The 25760-nt window shown below is 41.5% G+C and overlaps 1 protein-coding gene and 1 long non-coding RNA gene across 7 annotated transcripts in view; both read left to right on the top strand.

The window, feature by feature from the left end:
• Positions 1-25760, top strand: part of LOC309399414 — a 241580-nt gene that overhangs the window by 170963 nt on the left and 44857 nt on the right. The gene's annotated exons all lie outside the window — the stretch shown is intronic.
• UBE2F (ubiquitin conjugating enzyme E2 F (putative)) overlaps positions 1-25760 on the top strand; it is a 163096-nt gene that overhangs the window by 93098 nt on the left and 44238 nt on the right. For all 6 annotated transcript variants that reach the window (XR_014176513.1, XM_081967146.1, XM_081967145.1 and 3 more), the window contains exon 7: positions 16778-16835. Coding sequence is in view for 5 of the 6 variants with exons in the window: in XM_081967146.1 (XP_081823272.1) it covers positions 16778-16835 (58 nt within the window). In the remaining variant the exon portion in view is untranslated. The remainder of the gene's footprint in view (positions 1-16777; positions 16836-25760) is intronic.

The following is a 25760-nucleotide window of genomic DNA, read 5'->3' on the forward strand; positions in this document are numbered from 1 at the left end:
TCTCCCATCTCCAAGCGATCTTTATAATGCATAATTTGTCCTCGTATGGTAGCCTCTGGATAATGTGCAGTGTCTACTTGCAGATCTCAGAAGTTGTGTTCTACAGTTTCTGAAATAGTTTTGATGTATGGCAGGGTATGCCATGTGGTTGGTCTTGTACCTTGTTTCTTCTTTCTCTCCCCACTGCAATCATCTTGTAACAAATTATTGTGGGTACCCGTTCTTCCTAAATTGTTCATGTTGGTACCTGCTCTCTAGCTGTTCCACTTACTGGGTACTACAGTGGGTTCTCACCCTGCCATATAGTGTTCTGATGTAACTCTTTTTGTGTGGAATAGATGGTTGCTGTTAAAATTCAGAATGCATGGAGAATTGGTGACCTGGTGATAAACTGTTTTCTAGGCTTCCATCTTCTTGCTGTTGACAAGCACTTCTAAAATTCTTTTGTCCCCTGAAACTTGATTTTTAATTTTTTCTCTGTTTTAACTTGCTTTAGTGAGCTTGGTAATCTAAGTCACTGTATAATAACTTTTCTTCCTTTTTCTTTCTTTCTGTCATTCACCTCCTCTCTTCAACCTTTCCCTAATTTTTATACAATTTTGTAAGATTAAACCAGTCCATTACCAAAAAGAAATATAAATTAAGGCAAGATGGAATTGGTAAGGAGAAGCTTGGGGACTGACGGATGGAATTGCCCTCCCCAAGGAAGAGTGCCAGCTGGTTTTTGGGTTTCTGGCACTCCAGTGCACGTGATACGTGCATGTGTGCTGGCTGGCACACATGCACGCATCAGAAACCAGAAAAGCAGCTGGCGATTGCGTGTGTGCCCTCCTCTGGCTCACCTTCATGCGTGCCATAGGTTTGGCATCATGGCCCTATACCTTTCCAGACAAATGGTTATCTCTTCTTGACACCTTTCAGGCACAAAGCACCTACAACCTCTGGACGCAAGTCACTCCACTAACTAATTAAAATGACTTACAACTAGTCCTTGCAGATGCAACTGTTGCAACATACCTACAGTCACATGATCAAAATTCGAACACTTGACAACTGGCATGTATTTACAATGGACATTTGCCATTTGTAACCTTCCTAGATGGCTTCCAATAAGCAAAGTTTTGAGGGGGGCATCAGATGCATTTACCGTAGTTTTTGGAGTATAAGACGCATCTTTTTCCCTCAAAAAAGAGGCTGAAAATCTGGCTGCACCTTATACACTGAATACAGCATTTTTTGCCTCCCAAAACCCTGCACACTTCAAAATGGCCATGCATAGCCTTTAGGAGGCTTTCAGAGTGCTCCTGGGGGCTGGGGAGGGAAGAAATGAGCGAAAAATGAGCTGTTTGTTGCTCAATTTTGCCCCCCACCAGCCCCCAGGAGCACTCTACAAGCCTCCTAAAGGCTATTCATGGCTTTTTTTAAAAAGAGGGGGGCATTTTCGTGAAAAACAGACCATTTTGGGGATGTCTGCATAGTGCAAAAACTTTTTTTTTAATTTGCCTCTTCAAAATCTTGGTGTGTCTTATACTCTGGTGCGTCTTATACTCTGAAAAATACAGTAATTACTGTGTAATTCACTTAACAACTGTAGCAAAATAGTCTTAAAATTGGGTGTGACTAATTTAACTGCCTTGCTTAGAAACAGAAATTCTGATCCCAATTATAAGTGTACGGGGACTTTCTGGTTGCTGAATGACTTAAGGTCTGATTATTTGTGGGACTGCCTCTCATGCTATAAACCTGTGCATGTATTTGGATCAGCAAGAAAGAACTTCGAAAAAATAGCCCTATCTACAGAAGTCCGTATGAGGTACCTTCATCTCTGTAATTCCCAGTCTACAGAATGCATTCTCTATGGAGGTAAATTTGGCCCTCTCTTTCCCAGCATTTAGGAAAATACATTTCTGTCTTCCCCATTTAAGGACTAGGTCTTTTATCATAGTAAGATATTTAGTCTTAAATGGAGAAGACAGAAGAAATGCTTTGTTGGAACTCAACAGTTTTAAACATGGTGTTATAACTTTTTTCAGACAGATAGGCACAAATGTCTTGTGACTACTGAGCAAATAAAATAGTTATAAAACAGGTCATAAAAGTATAAGCACGTGTAAATAGTATGCAAAATTAATAGGATTAAAACTAAATGATATTCACCCAATATCAGGCCATATTGGCAGCATTTTCTCTTGCCAGCATGAGGTCTTCCTCTGTACATGTTGAAGGACATTATATGTACTATAGCATATGGGAGATGGATTCTTCTCCACATTCACACAGAGTATCTTCTGTAGGGAAGCCCCATTTTCTTAGATTGTACATTGATGTTCCTATCATGGCACACAATCTATTTAGTTATTTCCATACAGGCCAAAGTTGTACTTGACCATGTGACAGACAGTAGTTCCAATGGTTCCAATGTTTTGAGCTGTTTGTTGATCAAATTGATTGATAATTGAAATAATTGGTCCTAGATATCCCTTTGGTTAATGAGGAGCATTATTATTTTTCACATTGGATCATTTTGTTTATGAAATAATGGATGAATAACTGGAAAAACTGATGGAACTAACAGATACAGCTAAATTAACTGCTCTAATCAAAGGAAAGAATACATTCAACTTTGTTTCTACTTGAAAACCGCTTCTGGATTTTATGCTTCAGATGGAAAAAAATGAAACTTTGATTTTGGGTTTTGCTGATTTTAGATAAGTTTGTTGTTATAGAAATGGCTAGTACATATTAGGTATGCAAAAGTAAAAATCTGAGGCTGTAATGTTATTCTACTGCACTAAAAAGAGAAGTCAATGCTTTCCTTTTTCTTTTCCCCTTTACCTCCCAATTTTCCCAGCACTTTCATTTTCATTTGTATTTATATTTTCATATTATTAATAAAATTATAATTAAAAAATGAAACATGTCAAATGTTGATTTTATTTCTTCATTCAGATGCCCCTTTCACATCAGCAGGACCCACATGAAACTTAATTAAGATTTAGAAGCAGAAGTAAGGACAAATTCATAACATCTGCACAGGGGTACTACTGCACAGACTATAGTTTTTTTCCATGACAAATAGATCAAGCAAATAAAATATTAAGAGGTGTTATTCTCCTAATTAAATCTGGACATCATGTAATAGTTCCATAGTTTATGCACTCTTCTCAAATATTATACAAAATCCAATTCTGAGCATCACAGTTTAAGAAACATTTTGATATATTGAAATGAGGTGGCTTAACAAAGAAAACAGTTAAAAATTTCAATAGGAATGAACAGAAATAAAAATAGAATCCTTCATTGGCCAAGTATGATTAATAGAATAGAATTCTTTATTGGCCAAGTGGACACACAAAGAATTTGTCTCCAATGCATAAGTTCTCAATCAAACAACAAAGTGATAGTTCATAGATCATAAATCATATAATCATTAATCATAAGATACAAACAACATGATAAATCATGATACCAATAGGAGAAGATAGTAGGAAAGATGAGAAGATGAGAGAGAATGAGAAATGAGAAGGATAATAGCAATACAGCCTACTACATGGATAAATATATTTAGGCCTAAAACAGAAATGGTAAATACCTTTAGGCCTAAGCAGAGAGATGGTGTGCAGGGATGCGGGGGGGGGGGGGGGCTGTCTTTGTGTCTAGTTTTGGCATGCAATGCCCTGTAGCAATGTCCTGAGGGGAGAAGTTGAAACAGTTTATGTCCAGGATGTGAGGGTCTATAGATATTTTCTTAGCCCTTTTTTCTGGTTCATGCAGTATGCAGGTCCTCAATGGAAGGCAGGCTGGTTGCAGATGTCAACCATCCCATGCATTTACCCAGCAAAGAAAAACAACTGGACCATTGTTTTGTGCAGAGTATACTTTACTGGAGCTTAAATGTTTAAAGAAGTTCAGCAAAGCTGGTTCTGGTGCTTTTGCACACAGACAATGCAATTAACATTCCCTTTTCCCTGGCCATCCCCCTTCTTATCAGAAAATGTCCAATTAACTGCTGGTATTTTGAAGGTAACATGCCTTTGGTTTTGTGGGCTTTTCTTCTTTGCATTCTGTTGGATGATCTTGGCTAGCAGATGCTTGTTTCTCATTTCTCAGCCGGCATGCTTAGGTTTCCCTTCTCCCACCCCCATCTTCTCAGTGCATTCCAATCATATTCTCTTTCCTGTTGCTAATGTCAGGCTGTCAGCTTTCCAAAGCTTGGCTTGGGGTACGTCAGCCATGACAGCAGTCATAACTATCCCTTGAAGTCTGTATCTGTCCTGTTTGATTGCTGTGCCAAACCAGAAAGTTAAGATACAAATGACAGACTCAATGATTTTTCTACTGTATCAGAGATTCTTGAACTATCTTGAGCTTTCTGAGTTGATGCAGAAATAGCATTCTTTGTTGTGCCTTTTTAATGATGGTTCTAATGTTAGGTGTCTGTCCTGACCCCCCCCCCCCCGCTCTGGTATACCAAGTCACTCCGAGATAAAGTCTCTTCCAGATGTTTATTGACATACAGGTTCCACCTTGGCAGCAATCCAGCCTGCCAAGGTCAAGATAGCACTCTGGGCAGCAATCCAGCTACAGCGACACCCCTTGGCAGCAGTCCAGCTACCAAGCTCCAGATAATCACCTTAGCAGCACTCCTGCCTGCCAAGGTCCAGGGAACAGATTGGCAGCAATCCAGCCTGCCAAAGTACGACACAGATCTGAGCTTCTCCAACTCCAATGATCAGTTGATTCCTGCAAAGGGTGTGTCCACAAGCAGTCCCTTTATAGTCTGGAGAGGAGTCCAATTATCAGCAGCTGAGAGCAATTACCTCCTGTAACTGCTCAATTGCTCCTTACGCCGGGTAGCACGCTGGTAACGAGCATCTAATAGCTCACTGCTGATGTCTGACTCACTGTCCTGTGACTCCTCCCCACTGCTCCAAGGCATGACATCAGGAGCCCCTTTCCTTTGGCTTTCACCATTGCTCCATGCCTCAGGCGCCTCCTGGTGGCCAACCAGCCTCTCTGCACCCTGCTCAGAGTCGGAACCCTGTCCAGGGTCCTCCACATCCTCCTGAGCCGACTCAGAGGGACCCTCATTGTCGGAGTCTGGTGGCAACTCCAACGGCTCCTGGGCCACAACAGGTGTCCATTTCAAATCCTGAGAGATAAAAGAACCCAGAAACCTGAGGATCTCTACTGTTGATACTATGTTGTCTAATATTGTAAGAGGTGATAGAATAGGTGCTTTCTCGCTCACTTATATGCACACATAATGGTGGTTTAGTGGGTTTATTAATACCCTTCATCCAAGATTGTCTCAATTAATCCAGCCAAAAGCAGACCAATGCTAATCCACAGACCAATGGCCAATATTCCACACTTGAAATATCCACACTATTCACTCACACTTGAAAGTTTCCCAAACAAGATAAATCCACAATACAACACAAGGCACAATCTAAGATCAAGGCACAGTGTCAGTCTAAAGCAAGGCAGGAATCACAACAACCAGGAAACACAAAGCTAGAAAATGAACATGTAGTTTCCAGCATAATCTCCATCTGTCTGCTGTGCTAAATAGCCAGCTTCTGGTGCATCCCGTTAGAAGGGACGAGGCTTCCTCCTCACAAGTCAGGATGAACTTTGCTACTCCTACCTTTTCTCTGCCCTGCATGTTTTCGGATCAGGTGCACAAGGCAGTTCCTCTTCCTCATCACTGAATAGCTGCAGTTGCATGTTTTCCCCACTTGAAGCCTGCAGCTTTGCTTCAGCCAAATCATTCTCAGTGATTTGAAACTGCTTGTCCAGTTTCCCTCCCATCAACCACTCCCCTACACTTGGACTCACAGCCTCTGCCTCAGAGCCATTGACCAGCTCATCCTTCTCTGAATTGACATCCAGAGAGGCATCTGGGGAAGGGTCTGGGGAATAGGAGACCAATAATAGAACTGCTTCTAAAATCTACTATCATCTCTACAGTTTTAAGAGTGTTCTGTTCCAGATTGTTCCAGCTGCAACACAGAGTAAGTTGATCTACCTCTCGTCTATATGAAGAGTCATCATCATCTCGAATGAGATCAATGATTGTTGTATCATCTGCAAACTTCAGTACTTTAACAGAGGTATCTTTCAGGATGCAGTCATTGGCATAGACAAAGAAGAGTAATTGAGAGCAAACTGTCCTGGGGGGCTCCTGTGCTAATTGAATGAATATTCAGTATGATTTTGCCTAGCTTCATCTGCTGTTTCCTCTTAGTTAGAAAGCTTATGATCTATCTACAAGTGTGGCCAAGCACAGCTAGCTGTATCAGTTTAGAGAGGAGGATTTCTGGAACGATGATGTTGAATGCCAAGCTATAAAGTTTACAAAAAGGACCCTTACATACAGTGCATTCAGAAAGTATTCAGACTCCTTCACTTTTGTCAATTTGCTGCATCCTGATTGTTGTTGTTGTTGAAATTCATTTTTTTCCTTATTAATCTATACCTTAAATACAAAGCAAAAACAGAATTTTAATTTAATTTGTTGCGGTTAAACCTAATAGAAATGTCTCCGGTTTCCAATCTATGTGGTTCCATGTTATATCTTCCAACCAGTTTTTAATTTTAACCCAGAATTTTTAGCCACCTCGCATGTCCACTATGTGTGATAGTAAGTCCCATAAGATTTGTCACACTTCCAGCACATCGGAGATACGTTTGAAGATATTTTCATGAGTCTCGCGGGCGGCAAGTACCATCTGTAAAACATTTTATACTGGTTTTCCTTATATGTCACAGACATATTCAATTTCAAATTTGTTCCCCAAAATTTTTCCCATCTTTCCAATTCAATATTGTAGCCGAAATTTTTTGCCCATCTTACCATAGTTTCCTTGACAACTTCCTCCTCCATTTTATATTTCAACAAAAATTTATATATTCTTCCAATCATTTTCTTCTCCGTATTTTGAAGTCTTTTGTCTAATTCCTGTTGTTCCAATTATAATTTGTATGTTTTGATGTCACTATTGTATCTGGATTTAATTTGAATATATGTAAGCCAGTCTACCTTCATACCTTGATCCATTAATTCTTGTATTGTTTTCAAATTCCCCTGCTCACTTATTAGATCTTTGTATCTTATTGATTTATCTATGTCTATAAAATTTGGTTGTTTCATTGCTTCTATTGGAGATAGCCAATTTGGGATTTTGATATAGTGGGCTTTTTTTGTTTTTTGCCAATTTTGTAGCAACACATTTCTAATTAAATGTCTTTGAAAATACTTACAAGTTTTGTTTTTCCTATCCCACATGAATGTGTGCATCCCACTTGCAGGTCATGCCCTTCTAGCATCAAAATTCTCTTGTTTTCAATTCAATACACTACTTAAGCCATAATAGTGATGCTGCCTGGAAATATAGTTCCCAATCCAGGAGTGCTAAACCTCTCCTTTCCTTCCTATCTTGCAATGGTTTTAATTTAATCCTTGGCTTTTTTCCTTGCCATATAAATTTAGATGTTAATTTATTTAGTTCTTGGAAGAATAATTTACCTGGGTTTATTGGTGCTACTTGGAATAAAAATAGAATTCTTGGGAGTATATTCATTTCTATCGTGGCTATGTGTCCCATGAGTGACAATTGCAGATTTTTTCAGTTATCTAAGTCCCTTTTTATTTGTGTTATTAGTTTGTTGTAATTATCCTCCTTGATTGAAGAGCATTTTGCCGATACCCAGATCCCTAGATCTTTCTTGACTATTTGCATTTTAGTCATAGTTTCCAATTCACACTCTTGTTTTTTTGTCATGTTTTTTGTTACTATTTTTGTTTCGCTTTTGTTGATTTTTAAGCCTGCCACCTCTCTAAATTATTCTATCTTTTTAATTAATTTAGAGCCGGATTCCAGAGGGTCTTCCAAAATGAACACTAGGTCGTCGGCAAAAGCTTCGATTTTATACGATCCTTCCTGGTTTTATTGAGAAGTGTTTCTTATGTTAAGATAAACAGGAATGGAGAAAGAGAACATCCTTGCCTTACTCCCTTCATTATCTCATTTTTTTTCTGTTGTATCCCCGTTTAAAAGGACTTCGGCTGTTTGGATACTATAAATTTTTCCTGTCATTTTTACAAGCTTTTCTCAGAATTTCATGTTTTCTAATTGTAATGTTATAAATTTCCAATTTACATTGTCAAATGCCTTTTGGACATCAAGGAAAACCAGTGCAGTTTGTTTCTCCGGGTGTGTTTCTTAATATTCTAAAATGTCTATTATGGTTCTCGTATTATATTTAATCTGTCTCTTTGGGAGGAAACCGTTTCCCGATCTGGGTTTTATGGCAGAATGCTAGATAGAAGCTTCTCCTCAAAGCAAAAACACATGAAAACCCACTTGGACTTTTCAATAAAGCACCTGAAAGACTCTCAGATGGTGAGGAACAAAATTCTGTGGTCTGATGAAACCAAGATTGAACTGTTTGGCCTCAATTCTAAATGTTATGTCTGGAGGAAACCAGGCACCTCTCATCATCTGCCCAATGTCATCCCAAAAGTGAAGCATGATGGTGGCAGCATCATGTTGTGTAGTGTTTTTCTGGAATGAGCTGCCCCCGGAGCTTTGCATAATCCCTGACCTCCGGTCCTTCCGACGCACCCTAAAAAGTTGGCTTTTCCAGCAAGCCGGCCTGGCCTGTTAATTTTATTTAATTTTTTAAATATGAGTGTTATATAAATTGGGTTTGTTTTTTGGACTGTTTCTAATTTCCTTTAACTTTTGTACTATGTGTTTTTTAATGCTGTACGCCGCCCTGAGTCCTTGGGATTAGGGCGGCATATAAATCTAATAAATCCAATCCAATCCAATCCAGTAGATATTGGGAGACTGGTCAGGGTTGAAGGAAAGTTAAATGGGGCAAAGTATAGATATATCTTCAATGAAAACCTGCTACACAGCACCCAGGACCTCATATTGGGCTGAACGTTCACTTTCCAACATGACAATGATCATAAGTACACAACCAAGATTGCACAGGCTTAGGGACAACTCTGAATTCCTAGAATGACCCAGCCAGAGCCCTGACTTGAACCCTGTTGAATATCATTGGAGGGACCTGAAAATGGCTGTCCAATCACAGTTGCCACTCGACCTGACTGAGCTTGAGAGGAAGTATGGAGGAAAATCCCCCAATCCAAGTGTGCAAAGCTTGTTACGTCATAGGCAAAAAGACTTGAGCTATAATTGTTGCCAAAGGTGCTTCAACAAATTACTGAGTGAAAGGTCTGAATACTTATGCCAATGTGATATTTCAGTTTTTTCTTTTTAATAAATTTAAAGATATTTCTAAATTTTTGTTTTCACTTTGTTATTATGTGGTACTGAGTGTAGATTAATGAGAAAAAAACACATTTCAATAACTCTAGAATCAGGCTGCAGCATAACAAAATTGACAAAAGTGAAGGGGGTCTGAATACTTTCTGAATGCACTCTATATAGTGTAGCTGTTTCTCAATTGTACTCAGAGTGCCCACTTATGGCTTTCAACAAACTGGAGAAAGATACCAAATAGGATGCCACAAATATCAGTCCTGTGTATTCTTCAGTATCTTTCTGAATGCACTGTAGGTCTTTAGTGATTCAAGATGTTAAGACGTAGTGCAATGCCTTATTGACATCATTATCTGCCAACCTATTTGCACAGTAGGCAAATTGCAAATTGCCTACTGTGCAAATTGTCCAGCAGCCTATCTGTGGTGGCTTTTCAGATGGGCCAGCACTAAACTTTTGAAGATTTTCATGACAACAGATGTCAGTGCAACTGGTTTGTAATCATTCAACTCCTTGATGGAAGGTTTCTTGGGCACCAGAATGATAGTAGAACATTTGAAGCAAGAAGGAGAAGAGTAATGTAGACTAGCAATGGTTCTAAAATATTCTTGCCTCTTGTGAGACAGTTGACATGCTGAATGTATCTTGGCAGCTCTTTGCTTGGGTTAGCTCTGTTAAAATATCCTAATACAATGAGTAGGTAGTCTGGATATTTCTGTTCAGCACACAGAATTTAAGATTTGCAATGCTTTGTATATGCAAACTTGGAGTGGTATGTAGATCTCAACTAGGATGAATGAATAAAACTCTTGGGGAATGTAATAAGGCAGTGATGGAGAACCTTTTTGTTGTTGCATGCTGAAAGTGTGTGTGTGCGCGCGCTCCAGCACTCCCACGTGCTGGCACCCATAATGCAATGTGCAGCCCTGCGCATGTGCACACACACCCTGGACCGCACATGCACACATCCACTGTGCATGTGCTGTGCTGCCCCGTTTTGGACCAACCTTTGCCAGTGTGAACGATCTGCCTGCAGAGGCAGCAGAAGCTCCTCCTCCTCTTGCCAGCCTCATGCTTCAGGCAGCATCCAGCCAGCCAGCCAGCCATGCCTTCCTCCTCCTCCTGGCCACACCTTGCAGACCAAAAACCCAGCCTGGCGGTGCCCAAGCAAGGGCTCTGCTGTTTCACCCCGGCAGCGCCCAGCAGAGCCACCATCTGTGGCCCTGCTGCCCCATGTGCCCAAACCAGCTGGTTGCTCCTGCCCTTCCCCCTGCACCTGCTGCTGTCAGGGTTCCAAATAGCATCCAAAATTAAATCAGAGTCCAAGGCAAAGTATTGCTCAAAGTTCCAGTTTATTAAGAGAGCTGTGTTGGAACATCTGGGAAAATCCTAATCTGAAAGCTTCCTGGTTTCCCCCACCCAATTGAAAGTTCACGATCTTGCACCCACACCCACAAGTCCATCACTTGGTCCAATCTTCCACTGCCAAGCTGGCAGTTCCACCCATCCAGTTCCGATCAGGTGCAGAGGTGCAGAAACAAAGGATGACCTTGGATTTCTAGAAAGGAATTTTACTTTGGCTACGTAGCATCTAACTCCGTACAATCCCCCCTCCTATTTTCCCACAATAGAAAAGGCATAATAGAGTAATAGAAAGTGTGGCTGGCCAAAGATCCAAAAGGAATATGGCTGCAGGCCTGACAGGCAGCCTCTCCTCAGAAGAAAAGCGTTTCCTGAAAAGAGAATAATGTGGGGGTTAACATAAGCATAACTAACCGCCTCTCTCCCCCACACCAAGAGGGCCCTTTGGCTTATTGGGAAATTTATCATGGAATTGTTATACTAACCTATCAGCTTTTACAGTCCAACGTTTCACCCAAGTAGCGTCGGACAAAGGGTACCTCTTCCAATGCACTAAATATTGCAAACGACCTCTATACAACCTAGAGTCTAAACTTTTCTTCACTTTGTAATGTGTTTCTCCTTCTATCACTACTATAGGAGGGGGAGGCTGGTTGGACCCAATCACTGGCTTCAGTAAGCTGCAATGAAAGACTGGGTGAATTTTCTCTAGAATTCTGGGCAGACTGAGCTGAACCATAACTGGGTTAATTATTTTCACTATTGGGAATGGCCCTAGAAATTTTGGGCCTAATTTCTTGCTAGGCATCCTTAACTTTATAATTTGTACCTGATAGACAAGAAAACTTTATCCTCCACATGGAAAGGGGGTTGGAGCGAGTGGTGTTTATCAGTTTGTTTCTTCTGCTGCTTCCACCAGAGCTTTTTTCATATTTTCCCATCCCTTTTTAAGTGTCCATCCATTCAAAGACATGGAAGGGAGGGTCTCTGAGCAGTGTAGGCATGGGAACAAATTCCATGCCACTGGTAACTTGAAAAGGAGTTAATCCAGTGCTGCTGTAGACAGCAGTGTTGTACGCAACTTCAGCAAAAGATAGCAAATCCGACCAGTTGTCTTGCTGGTAATCCACATAACGGATATATTGCTCCACCATCGCATTGGCTTTTTCTGCTGCCCCATTTGTGCTCAGATGAAAAGCTGAACTAAGTCCTTGTGGACCAATGGACCTCAGGAACTCTCCAGAACTTGGTGGTGAACTGAACTCCACGATCTGTGCAGGTGGTAAATGTGTTTTTGCTAGTTTCTTTGCAAGTCCTGAGCAAGCGATGAAATGGGCTTGCTTGGAAAATAAGTCAATGACTGTCCAAATTACTTTATTACCACCGCTGTCTGGGAGCTCTATGATGAAGTCCATTGCGATCTCTTCCCATAGTCGGCTAGGGTTGACCACCCATTGCAATAATCCAGGGGGATTGCCTGGCCGTATTTTCATGGTTGCGCAAGTGGCACAGCTTTTTACATAGTCTTCCACTTCAGTTTTCATTTTTGGTCACCAAAATTGACTCCTGGCGAGGTGGAGTGCACCGATTTCATTGCTGCGATCAGCTTGTCCTGGCTGAGGGTAGGCAGCCGGTTAGTCTTGTGTGTATGCCTAGCTGCTCCACAATAGACATGCTGATTAAGCATCTGGTGCAGCCTGTGTCCACAATTGTCTCAACCTCCCCTTTTACCCCCCCCCTCTCAGGCACTATGAGTTTGGCTTTGATGGCAAAGGGTCAGATGGGTGCGCTTACCATCAGGTTGTCATCCCCACTGCTTCCTTCATCCGGGCTTGGCAAGGGCCCTTCGGCTGGGCCTCCACTGATTCCTGGGGAAAGGGTTTGCATCTCTGCAGCTTGGTTAACAAATTTTCCGTCCTCTTTTCTCCCAGGAGGTTTCGTTTTCCTCACTGGTGGCTGAGGTTCCTGGAGGAGCTGTCCCTTCAGCACTTTCTCCTGTCTTGCTATTGGCAGGGAATCATCTTTGGAAGGGGGAGCTCCCTTCCCTATGAGATTTTCAAACTCCCCCCACCCCCCCGCTGCTTTGTGAAGGGGGGAAGAGCCATTGCGCCTGACGCTGGTTTTGTACTGGCCTGGGTGGGGGCGAGGAAGAGGGTGGCTCAGTTGCTGCTCTCGGATCTTCTGGTTCTCCCTGTTGGGCATTGTAGTGGGGGCTGGAACCAGTTGGGGGCTCAGTCCCTGGATTTGCCCCAGGTCAGTTATCTGAAATGGTGCCATCTGCTGAGGAGGGGCAGGCGTCCATTGGTATTGCGTCCATCCATGGCCACCATTTCAGATAACTGACCTGGGGATTGATTTGCAGGCTGCAGCCCAAACATTGGTGGCTGGCTAGGGGGAGAAATCCCCCAGCCCCTCTGCTGCTGCCTGGATTGACTTCCCCATCCTGGTTGAGGGGCCACCTGCGCCCCAGGGAGGAGGGGTGATGCGGTTGGTCTTGCTGAATGGCAAGGTGTTGGGCTGATCCTCTTGTCGCTGTATGGAAGGAGCCTAAATCCCTATTCCAGTACATTGTGGCGCCTCTACCCGGGAAGGTGAACATGGGCTGGGCCATCGTCCACCTGGGTGGTTCAGAGCTAAGGCAAGGTTTGATTCCACTCACATTCAGCTGTCCGAATTGGTCTGGGAGGCCGGTCAGAGACAGACTGCGTGAAGTTGGTTGGGATCCCCAATCATTGGAGCGCTTGGTTGGCGTCTGCTTTGGTCCCCTCCACTCATGGGTGAAGGCTGCTCTCACACACACCCTGTGGCTCCAACAGCAACTCTTTAGGTGTGGTAAATCCCAAGGTTTCATCTTGCAGAGGTAGTTCCAATTGCAAGGGAGGCCTAGGGGCTGGCTCTTTGCGCCTGGCTCCCAGCTGGCATTCCCTCTCCATGGCTTCCACCACGGCTTTGGAAGGCACGTAGATGGTCTTGACATAGATAGGCGACGTGTCATCTGCTGCTTTCCCCGTGGCTTTCTTCTCCTCCTCAATCTTCACTGAGGCTTTGTGCCGCCCAAGCTCCGGTTGATGCAGGGGCTCAGGACCAAATTTCTTTAGTATAGTGACATTTTTACCCCATTGGTTGTTAATATAAAAGCAGATATCTCCTCCCTTCTTTTTACCAGATGTTTCTACAATTCTGTTCAGTTGTAAGAAGGCTAGTGATAGCTAGTGTTCAAATAACTGAAGCTGACATTAAAAAAGATATTCTTTATCATACCAATGATAAAAGACTAATAGTCAGGTTTAACAGAATAATAGTCAAGCAAGAAGGTAGATTATGAGGAATATGAAGAAAAAAGCCCTAGCAATATTAATAATTTCAATAGTTCTCATCTGAAGAAATCACGTATAATTCCATATCTTTTTTAAAAATAAAGATATAATTATGTATCTATTCATACACGTTATTCTTGACTTGTGACCACAATTCAGCCCAAAATTTCTGTTGCTAAGCAAGACAATTGTTAAGTGAGTTTTGCCCCATTTTATGACTTTCTTGCCACAGTTGTTTAATGAATCATTACAGTTGTTAGTAACAGTTGTTAAAGGAATCTGGCTTCCTCATTGACTTTGCTTGCCAGAAGGTTACAAAAAATGATCACATGACCCTAGGACATTAACTGTCATAAATATGAACTAGTTGTCAAGTATCTGAATTTTGGACTTCCGGTTCCGGCGGCTACGGCAACGGGCAAGGACTTTGCCCGCTCCCGCTCTTCGGTGGGCTTCCCCCGTCCTCGGGGGGGCACAGGACGCCCCGAAGAGGCACCCTGCCAAAGGAGCGGCTCGCGGAAGGCTCTGGCACCGGCAGCGGCTGGTGGGGGCTTTTCCGCTTTGCTCCAGGCACCGGGGAGCAGTTTTGGAGGACGCGTCTGCGTCTCGCCCCATGCTGATCGGAGAATGCAAAACTGAAGGAAGCAGCGGCGGTGCGGTGAGATGCTTCCTCTCTTCATGCCCTTACTTTGGAGTTGAAGGACTTTTCAGTAATTTTAAAAGTTAATCTTTCGGATTTATTCTTGGAGGAGCGGCTAGAGGGGAGGGGGATTCCCCCCCCCTTGGACAAGCGGCTTGTAAAAATTCTGCTCTCGCCCCCAGGGGAAGGAGGAGGGGGGAGAGCCAACTAATGATGCCTCACCCCAGTAAAAGTGTTTTTCATGGGACTTAGTTCCAGAACTTATTGATGATCTGAGAACTTTTTGAACTTTTAAAATTTTTCTTATGCCTCTGAGCCCAAAGCTGGCAGGGCAAGATGGTACACTTCCGTTGTCTTCATGAACTGTGAAACCTGACTCCACCTTTAAAATTCAGGCTTCCGGTCTTTGTCTCCGTGTCACCCAGAGGAATCTCTTGTGGATTGTTATTTCCTGAACTCTTTGGAGAAAAAACTTTCATCTATTGCTAGAGTGACTAAAGAAACTCCCACCTGTTTGGATCCTCTGCCTTCTGGACTCATCTGCCTGCTCTACTTCTCCAGCTGCCCAGTCTCTACACTGACTGCTCTCTTTGTTTTATAAACCATGTCTCCAAAAAGACCACCTCCTGGAAAACCTGGCTTTGCTACTTCTGCACCGACATCTGCAACATCCAGTCCTGCCACACAGTCAAAGATTACAGAACTGATGCAACCTAAAAGTACAGAGATGGATTTGCAACAAATGCTCCAGCAACTCATACAAGGCCAGGAAGAAATTAAGAAACAATTAAAAGAAATGAAGGAAGAAATTAAAGAGAATCAAGTCCAAATTTATAAGAACTCACAGAGACTGGACCTTGTGGAGGGTGGGGTGGCGGAGGCGAGAGGGGGGGGTAGAGGCTTTACAGAAGGGAAACAAAGAACTTGATATCCAACAAATGAAAACAGAGTTTGAGAGAATGTCCTTTTATCTTAGATTTCAAAATGTAATAGAAGCAGATGGGGAAAATATAAGGGACATTATGACTAATATTCTAGCTGAATACATACACAAAGATAAACAGCAGATGGAATGGGAGATAGATCTGGTCTATAGAGTGAATTCAGCATATGCCAGAACACACAATGTACCCAGGGAGGTTCATATTAAATTCCTTAGGAAAAGCACAAGAGATGAAATTCTGGGTGTACAAAGGGGGCAAACATTGACATATTATGACAGGGAGATAACCATCCTGAAGCAGATCCCCAAAAAAATTAGGGAGAAAAGGAAAAATTATTCGCAATTGGCGAATAAACTATACCAGAAGGGGGTGTGGTTTAGATGGTTGATGCCTGAAGGTATGCTGATATTCTGGGAGGAGACAAGAATCAGAATCAATACACCCATAGAGGCACAGGCCTTTATGGAAAAAAATAAAGCGAACCTAGAAAAAACAGAAGACACCACAATGGTCACACAGGACACGGGAGGGGCCGGAGCTCTGCCAGCAGGGGGTGAAGGGGCAACACCAAGAAAGCTCAGATCACAAAAATGAATAAGAAAACCACAATGTTATAAACAGACCGAAAGTAATAATGAAATCATATCTAGACTATATATCATAACTATATAAACTGATTGAAAACTATTTTTTCTAGAATTAATATGCTGATTTTTAATGATTATGTATTAATGTTTTATATTTAGATGTATCCTATGAGTTTGGAGGGAGGGGGCGTCTGCCACACTTGCAACTGCCAAAATTTGTAACCATTCCTTCCATCACTTACCCTTTTCCTTATAAATGTTTTAAAAAACCAATAAAACTTTTTGAAAAAAAAAAAAGTATCTGAATTTTGATCATGTCACCATGGGAATGCTACAACAGTCATAGATGTGAAAAACACTCATAACTCTCTTCAGTACTTTTGTAACTTTGAACGGTCACTAAACAAATGATTGTAAGTTGAGGACTACCAATATTTGATACAAATATTATAATATGATGCTTTCACAACTTTTTATAATATAAATATACTTTGGCACTACTTGTAAAATATTAGTCTATAGTATTTATTAAGTGAATGTGCATGTTTTGATTGCATTTCTAAAACCTAGCATATTTAAAAATGTGAATTGTACTTTTAAGATAATATTTTGTTCTCTTTTTCAGTTTGTTAAGAGAACATTCTATTGATGGCACTGGCTGGGCTCCAACTAGAACCTTAAAGGTGAGTTATATATAAATATTTCTTTCATTTTACTTTGGATATTAGAAACATTTCAGAAAACAAATGCTTAAGCTACTACCAACTCATGTAATATTGATTTCAGTGGGAGTTTAAGCTCTAGTCCTCTAAAGTAGATGAGACTAAAAAAATATATTTAGAAATTTACACGGCTGCCTGTTTTGTAAAAGACAACTTTGGACACAATAAATGTGAAAGATTTTCAGAGTACCCAAGGAACTATGGGAAATGTGACTTCCACTCCTTCTTCAATCAGAATAGAGCTAGAAGGGACCTTGGAGATCTTCTAGTCAAATCCTCTGCTCAAGCAGGAGATCCTATACCATTTCAGACAGGTTGCTGTCCAGTCTTTTCTTAAAAACCTCCAGTGATGAGACACCTACATCTTCTGAAAGCAAGCTGTTCCACTGGTTAATTGTCCTCACTATTAGGAAGTTACTCTTTAATTCCAGGTTGCTTCTCTCCTTGATTAGTTTCCATCCATTGTTTTTTGTCTTGCCTTCTGGTGCTTTGGAAAATAATTTACCTCCTTTGTGGCAGCCCTTCAAATACTGGAATATTGCTATCATGTCACCCATAGTCCTTCTTTTCTCTAGACTGACCATACCCAATTCTTGCAACCATTCTTCATATGTTTTTGTCTCTAGGCCCTTAATTATCTTAGTTGCTCTTCCTTGCACTTTTTCCAAAGTCTCAACATCTTTTTTGTAATGTGGTGACCAAATCCTTACTAAGGATTTATAAAGCAGTAGTAATACTTCAAGTGATTTTGATTCTCTGCCTCTATTTATACAACCAAGGATTGTATTAGCTTATTTGGCTGCTGCCATACATTGCTGGCTCATGTTTAAGTGATCATTCACTAGGACTCCCTCTGACAGTTACTGTTTTTGAGCCAGGTTTCACCTAATCTCTACATGTGTCTTTGGTTTTTCCTGCCTAGGTGTAAAACCTAACTTTTCTCTACATTAAATGTCATGTTGTTGGATGAGGCCTATTGTTCAAGTCTGTCAAGATCTTTTTTGATCCTGAGTTGTCTTCTGATTGGCTATTCCTGCCAGTTTAGTGTCATCTGCAAATTTGATGAGTTGCCTTCTATTCCCTCATCTAAGTCATTTATGAAGATATTGAAGAGTGCTGGGCCTAAGACGGAACCTTATGGTACCGTGCTGTTACTTCCCTCCATGTAGATGTAGTATTATTAAGCACTGCTTGTTGTGTACTCATTGAGTACAGTTTGTCAGCAAGTTATGAATCCATCTGGTAGTGATGCTGTCTATCCCACATTTTTCTAATTTACTAAGAAGTAGTCTGTGATATACTTTATCAAAAGCCATGCTGAAGTCTAAGTATATTATGTCCACAGCATTTTGCTGGTCTACTAATTTAGTCACTATATTGAAGAATGAAATAAATTTAGTTTGGCCTGGTCTGTTTTTAACAAACCCATGCTGGCTGCTAGTTATAACTTCATTTATTTTTAGATGTTCAGAGATTTGTTTTTTGATTATCTTTTCCAGCATCTTCCCAGATATTGTTATTCAGCTGATTAGTCTGTAGTTTCCTGGGTCTGTTTTTTTCTCCTCTTGAGGATGGGAACCATATCAGCTCTTCTCCAATCCTCGGTAGTTCCCCAGTACTACAGGATTTTTGAAAGATATGGTACAGTGGTTCTGAGATGACTTCTGTTAGTTCCTTTAGAACTCTAGGATGTAATCCATCAGGTCCCTGTGATTTATATTCATCAAGATAAGACAGGTTGTCACGGTTTCTGACTTATGAGCCCAAGTAAATCAGAACTTTGAGAATCAGATCTCTCTCAAAGAACTTTTTTATTGGGCACATCGTATCAGCATGATTAAATGTAAAACCAACTCTGAATATTTCCTGCAATTTCAGTATAGTTAAAATAGTAAATGATCCCCTCCCCGAATGTCACAGGTCATATTGTTCAATTGGGTTCATTGGCGGGCTCCCTAGGCCAGGTGTTGGCAACCCGCAGCTCTGGAGCCGCATGCAGTTCTTTGGGCCCTCTTGTGTGGCTCCCTATTGCGTGATCCACCACAGCCTGGCCCCACCTGTAAGGGGCCAGGTAAGTGCGATGGTGGGGGATAGAGAAGTGGCCAGGGCTGATTCTCCAGTGCCTCATTCTTGCTGGAGCTTCTTCAAGCCCTTGTTGGTGCTCGGTGTGCCTCTGTCGTTTGGGGAGTTGTGCAACCTGCTCTCCGCCCTGAGACACAGACCCGACCCGGCCAAAACCACTGCCCGCCTCACTAATATGAAGACTGGTGCGATGGGAATGGGATCTGGGAGGAGGGAACTGGAGGAGGATGGAAAAGGGGATGAGGCCATAGTGCCCAGCCACAGCTTTAAAACTTCCATGGGGGACATTTGGCGCCCAGAGGACACTTTTCAATGAAAGCCACCACTGTGCTGGAGGAGTAAAGAAGCTTTGGGCAGTGAGAAAAGGGGGCTGGGCCGGCTGAATCTCGCACACCCACCCCGGGGGTCAGGCTCAGAGAAAGCTAGAGCACCCTCACTAAAGATGCTCGCCCATCAGCTGGTCTCCCTCTGTCTCCATCTCTCTCTCTCTCTCTCTCTCTCTCTCTCTCTCTCTCTCTCTCTGTGTGTGTGTGTGTGTGAATGTGTCTGTATCTATCTCTCCCTCCCCCCTCCTCAGAAAACTGAGGCTGGGCCAACCCGGTGAGCTTTCCTTTGCTCTCTTTTCTACTCCTTTTCTTTCTTCTTGGCAACTTTTTGGAAATCTGGGCTGAATAAGGAATGAGCATGAGCCACCTCACAGGCTTCCCTTCGAGTGACCCTCCTCCCTCTGTTCCTCCTCTTGCAACCCCCTGGCCAGCTGTGGCAGGGCAGAGAGGGTGCGCATGAGCAGGGAGAGGTGCACACCTTTGTGCTTTGGCTTGAGGAGGGTTTCCCCGCTCATGCGCACCCTTCCGGCCCTGCCACAGCCAGCCAGGGGGTTGTGAGAGAAGGAGGAGGGTCACACAAAGGGAAGCCTCTGCCGCGGCTCGCGCTCGTTCCTCAGCCAGCCCAGATTTCCCAAAGTTGCCAAGAAGAAAGAAAAAGAGTAGCGAAGAGCCCTAAGGAGAGCTCACCAGATTGGCCCAGCCAGCTTTCCAAGAGAGAGAGAAGAGAGAGAGAGAGAGAGAGAAACGACATAAGAGAGACTCAGAGAGGGGGGAGAGCTAGACATAGACACACAGAGAGAGATACAGAGAGAGGGGGGAGAGAGAAGGAGGAGAGAGATATAGAGACACAGAGAGGGGGGAGAGAGACAGAGAGCGGGAGATAGAGGATAGAGACAGAGAGAGATACACAGAGAGGTGGGAGACAGGGGAGAAAGACACAGAGGGGGAGATAAGGAGGGGGAGAGAGATACAGGGGGGAGAAAGAGACATACAGAGAGAGAGAGAGGCACAGAGAGGGAGAGGGGGAGAGAGACACAGAGAAAGATACTGAGAGAGAGTGGGAGAGACATAAAGAGAGGCAGAGAGGGAGGAGACGGAGGGGGAGAGAGACATTGAGATACAGAGAGAGATGGGCATAGGGAGGAGAGGGGAAGATAGAGAGGGGAGAGAGACACAGAGAGAGAGGGAGATAGGAAGAGGGACACACACACGGGAATATACAGAGGAGGAAAGAGATACGGAGAGATAGAGAGGGGGAAGAGAGGGGAAGCTAGAGGGGCAGAGAGAATTACAGAGAGGGAGCGAGAGAGAGACAGATAAAGAGAGAGGGGGGAAATAGAGAGGGGGAGAGAGACATAGAGAGATGGAGGGGGGGAGAGACATAGAGAGATACAGAGAGCGGGAGGAGAGAGAGACATAGAGATAGATACAGAAAGGGAGAAAGAGGGGAGAGATACAGATTGGGAGAGAGACACAGAGATACAGAAAGAGGGAGAGAGGGGGAGAGAGAAACAGAGAGGTACAGAGAGAGGGGGAGAGAGGTCAAAAGGGTTTTGTTGTTCCCGGTGTTTTTTACCAACCGGTTCTCTGCCCTAATGACCAGCTGGGTAGACGTGGCTAGGGGGCCATGTGACTGGGTGGGAGTGAGTGACGTTGAGTTGGCCTCGCCCACCCAAGTTTTGTGGCTCCTGGTGTTTTCTTTTCTATGGGAAACGGGTCCACAAAGCTCTTTGAGGTTGCAGACCCCTGCCTAGGCAGTCCTCTTCGTTCTCATCCAATACCTGTGGACATGATCTTGGTTTCCACGAGAGAGAAGAGTGTTGTGTCTGGCAGTGCATTCCAGCCTCCTTCCCTTCTTCCATACTGTGTGGCAACTGAGAATCAACAAAATGGCTTCTGCCAGGGGACTTTCGGTTGGTGTCATGGTGAGATGGCCGAGAATAAGCAGGGCTCCGTGAAACCCGGATGATTCTTCTTTGTTTGGAGGCCCTAAGGGGCTAACATCACCCTGGAGTGGTGACAAAGAAAGGAGGGCTGTCAACCGCAGGGAGGCAGAATTTTTCCCACTGAATCCAAGGGCACCCTCCCAACCAAGAAGAGAAGAGACGGCCATTTTGGTCTGGCTGAAACTGTGATGACCAAAAGGGAAGCATGAACTACTGATTTGTGAGCAGCACACTGGAACTGGGTGAGACTTTTTCCAATTTCTACTCTGGAGATTTAATTCCTGAATAAAGATGTAAGCTTCTTTAAAGGCAAGAGGAAGGGATTTTATTCCCGCCTCTAAAAGGAAATGGCAAGTTAATATATAAAGAGACAGATGTCAGATCCAGAAAAGAGACAGAACTCTAATGGGGGAATACTAAGTTAAATAATCAAGAAAAGACCAGACTGAAAACTATAATAACTTGAAAAGAAACTTAAAATATTGGAAATACCTGAAAATTAAAAGTGAACTATCCAACAAATAAAAGCTAAGCTTTCATTTTATAAGCTAGAAGATAGAACTGAGATGACACCTAGTGGTGGAAAAAAAGATATAACATAGATGGAATTGAACTTGGGAAATAAAAGAGAAGAAAAATAGAATTGAAATAGATAAGAAGATAGGAGATAAGAAAACAGCTGCAAGACCATTGTTGTTTGGGGATAGGCAGTGTGATCTTTGAAGCTCTCTGAACTCTGTGGATTATAAACATTGCTGGCTTTGTGAAATTGCTTTGAGACTGAATGAATTAACTTTTTGGTTCTTTGCCTTTTTTGCATTACTGGGACATTGGGGAGTTTGGAGGGACATTTTGGATTACAAACATTGTTTGATAAAGTACTCTGAGAGCTGAAAGAAGAAAAGTGAAACATTATACACAGATTTGGACAAGATACTGGGAGGAAAAGTTAGATTATAAAACTCCTGACTTTAAAGTGTTTTTTAATTTTTCTATAGATTTAATATTCTATATTAATATTCTATATAAATTCAATATTGGAATTTATATAAAGTTGAAATTTAGAAATAGACTGTAATAGGGTATTGATGGAGTAACTGTAGACAGTAAGGTATTATATGTTATTAGGTGATCATTATATAGATTTGTAAGATTAGATTTGTAAGACCATAAAACTATAAAATAGATTGTAGATTGATTATAGAAGATTTAAAAAAAAACATGAGTGCTCCAAACCTAACAAAAATTGGAAAGAAAGCATCTTCCACACCGGCATCTGCAGCATCCAAACCATCCAACCAAAGATCAATGGACACAATGTTACAACAGGAAAAACCAAATGCTTTCCAAAAAGAAATACAATCGGTGCTCCAATCATTCAAGAAGCAATTACTTCACAGAAAGAGGAAGCAAGGAAAAATCATAATGAGGTGAAAGGTGATTTGAGGGAGATGGAACAGATTCAGAATATGGACGTGAAACTAGGAAACTTACAGCAAATGATAACAAAAAATGAACAAAGGATCCAGAAAATAGAGGACAAAACAGAAGAAACTGAGAAAAAAATGGAGGAAATAAATCAAAAGTTGACACAAGCAAACAAGAATCTTGAAAAGACAGCCATAATTTTAGAAATGGAGAAAGCAGCTCATTTCCTAATATTTCAGAACATAGAGGAGGATAAAGAAGACCTCCCAGAAGTGGTGATGAAATTATTGGCAAGTGCCTTAGAGATTGAAGAGCAAGAGGGAGGTATACATGAGATTTTTTAAATCAACAAGAGATGAAATTCTAAAAAGGGCAGAGATGATCCATTGCAGTACAGAGGGAAAGAAATTGTGGTTCTGAAACTGATTCCTAGGAGGTTAAGAGATTTACCAAAGCAATATCAATTCTTGACTGTTAAACTGATTAAAGGAAAAGTAAATTTCAGATAGTTGGTACCCAAGGGAGTTTAGTGAATTGGGATGGTAAAAGATATAGATTGGATTTGTTAGATAAGATGATAGAGTTCTATGATAACTACATTGCTGCAAATGAGGGACAAGAAATAAGAGGAGAATTGGAATATCAAAGACAAGAGGAACCAACAGGAGAAGAGGGGAATGCACAACAAGAAGGAGAAACAGAGAAAACAGAATGAGAAGGAGCAAGGGCAAAAGATCAGAGACAAATAAGAACAACTAGGAGAATAAGACCTCTATATAAGTAATGGAGATGGAGGGGGGGAAACAAGAAGTTGTCAATAAATATAAATGGATTGAACTCCCCCATAAAAAGGAGAAAAAATATACATGATTACAAAAGTTGAAGGTAGATATAATTTGCCTTCAAGAAACCCACATTAAAAAGCAAAACAGCAAATTATTGGAGTGCCCCAAAATTGGGAAATTATACATTAAGGAGACAATAAACTTTAAACTCTCTCTCTCTGTGTGTGTGTGTGTGTGTGTGTGTGTGTGTGAGAGAGAGAGAGAGAGAGAGAGAGAGAGAGAAGGAGGAGGAGGAGGAGGAGGTATTTTAATGGTAGAGATTGAGATGAACCAAAAAAAGATACTTTTGACACAATATATGGCTAAATAAAAAGCAAGAAAACTTTTATCAAAAACTATAAGAAGATATTGGAAATGGAATATGAAAACATTTGTATTGTAGGAGATTTCAATGCAATTGTAGATGCAAAATTAGATTATAGAAGTAGTAAGACCAGAAAAAGGCAAGAAAGATATTTCCTAAGGCATTTTTTTTAATGGTAGAAGAAACTTGTATACAGGATACATGGAGAGAAATGAACCTGGGGAAAAATCAATACACATTTGAATAAAACAGGCATAAATCATATTCCAGAATTGACATGATCTGGATGTCACATGAACTGAGATTTGATGTGCATGAGATAGAGATAGACTTCCTGCAGTGACGTCACTTCCATGAGGGCGAAGAAATGGTAGCTCTACTAGCTTTGTTCGAGTTTCTGTTCTGAAGATCCTGAAAAAGGACGAGTTGAACCTGGAGGGATCAACAGGAGAGAGGGGAAGCCCGGGCGCCAAAGGAGGAAGCAAGCAACTTTCCTATCGGACGAGGGGAAACCGCTTGAAATCACCAGAGAAGAAATCGGCATCCATGGCCGATTTTGGGTGGTGACTACCGCACATGAGGGAGAGAAAATAGCAACACAGCAACATTGGTGAGAATATTTAAAACAACTAAAATGGTATAAATTCTATTAAAGATTCATTGAGCTAGAATTTCAAAGTTTTGAAATGAGCTGGATACAGCTTAATATCGGCAGCTACAAGAAGAGGGAAAGCAAGCAATTTCCTATAACATTAGAAGGTTTGGAGTGACTTGAGAACAGAACTAAATATGGAGAGATTTGGACAATAAACAGAAATTGGAGCCAGACAAAACAGTAACAATTGTGAAGAAGAGGAGAGAACTATTTTGGAATACTCGAGAGAAAGTAAAATATAGAAAAGTAAATATGGGACTTTTGGAAGGAAAAAGAAAAACCCTATACGAAAGAAGAGTAACAGCGCCATCTAGTGGAGAAAGAAATAAGAATTAAATAACAGTATATAATGGTGCAATCTGGAAAAAGATTTTGTTTTTTGTTTTTGGTGATCTCTGAAATCGGATTTAAAAAATAGAAGGACAAAATTGAAAGAAAAAATATAAATATAAACTGAACTGTGGTGAGATAAAATATTGTTATGAATTATTGGTGAACTATTGGTGATACTTTGAAATTATCAATGTTATAAATAGATGACATAATATTATATAAGAATTAAAATTAAGGAGGCACATATGCAAACTGCTGTAAGTCCTACACCGTTCACCTGAGTTGGATGTACATACCCTCAAATTAAAGCTGACAGTCTGCAGTTAAAGCACATTGTGTTTGTTTCATTCCAGCTCTATTGTGGTGGTGTATAGAGCCAAAGATGTTAGAATTGTGTCGATGTCCCAATATTTCTGGACTTGACTGTATGTCTAACTGGTGACTTCAATGCTATAACAGATATCAACGATGACTACAAGAGTAACAAAAAAAATAAGAAAAAAAAGAATGCTACAATCTACCTTTTTCGAAATGGTGCAGGAATTGAGCCTGAAAGATGTATTGAGAGAAAGGAATATAGGAAACAAACAATTTGCATATTATTCAAACTCCCACAAATCATGGTCAAGGATAGATATGATTTGGTCAACCCAAGAATTGAGAAGAGATACAGAACAGATTGAAATAATGACTAACACCTAGGCAGATCACAACCCAATAAAAATAACATGGAAAGGACCAAAAAAAGAAAAAGAGATGGTCAATGAATCAAAGAATAGTGAAAGATAAATAATATATTAAAATGATAGAAAGAGAATTGAAACTTTTCTACGAAGTAAATAAGAAAGAAGAAACATCGTTACAAAATTTATGGGATACTGCAAAAGCTTTTACAAGAGGGTTGACAATAGCGTATTTGGCAAGGAAAAAGAGAAACAAACAAGAATCATTAGAGAAAGAAAAAGAA

The sequence above is a fragment of the Natrix helvetica genome (genome assembly GCF_964273705.1).
Source record: "Natrix helvetica genome assembly, chromosome: 1".
Classification (NCBI taxonomy): Eukaryota; Metazoa; Chordata; class Lepidosauria; order Squamata; family Natricidae; genus Natrix; species Natrix helvetica.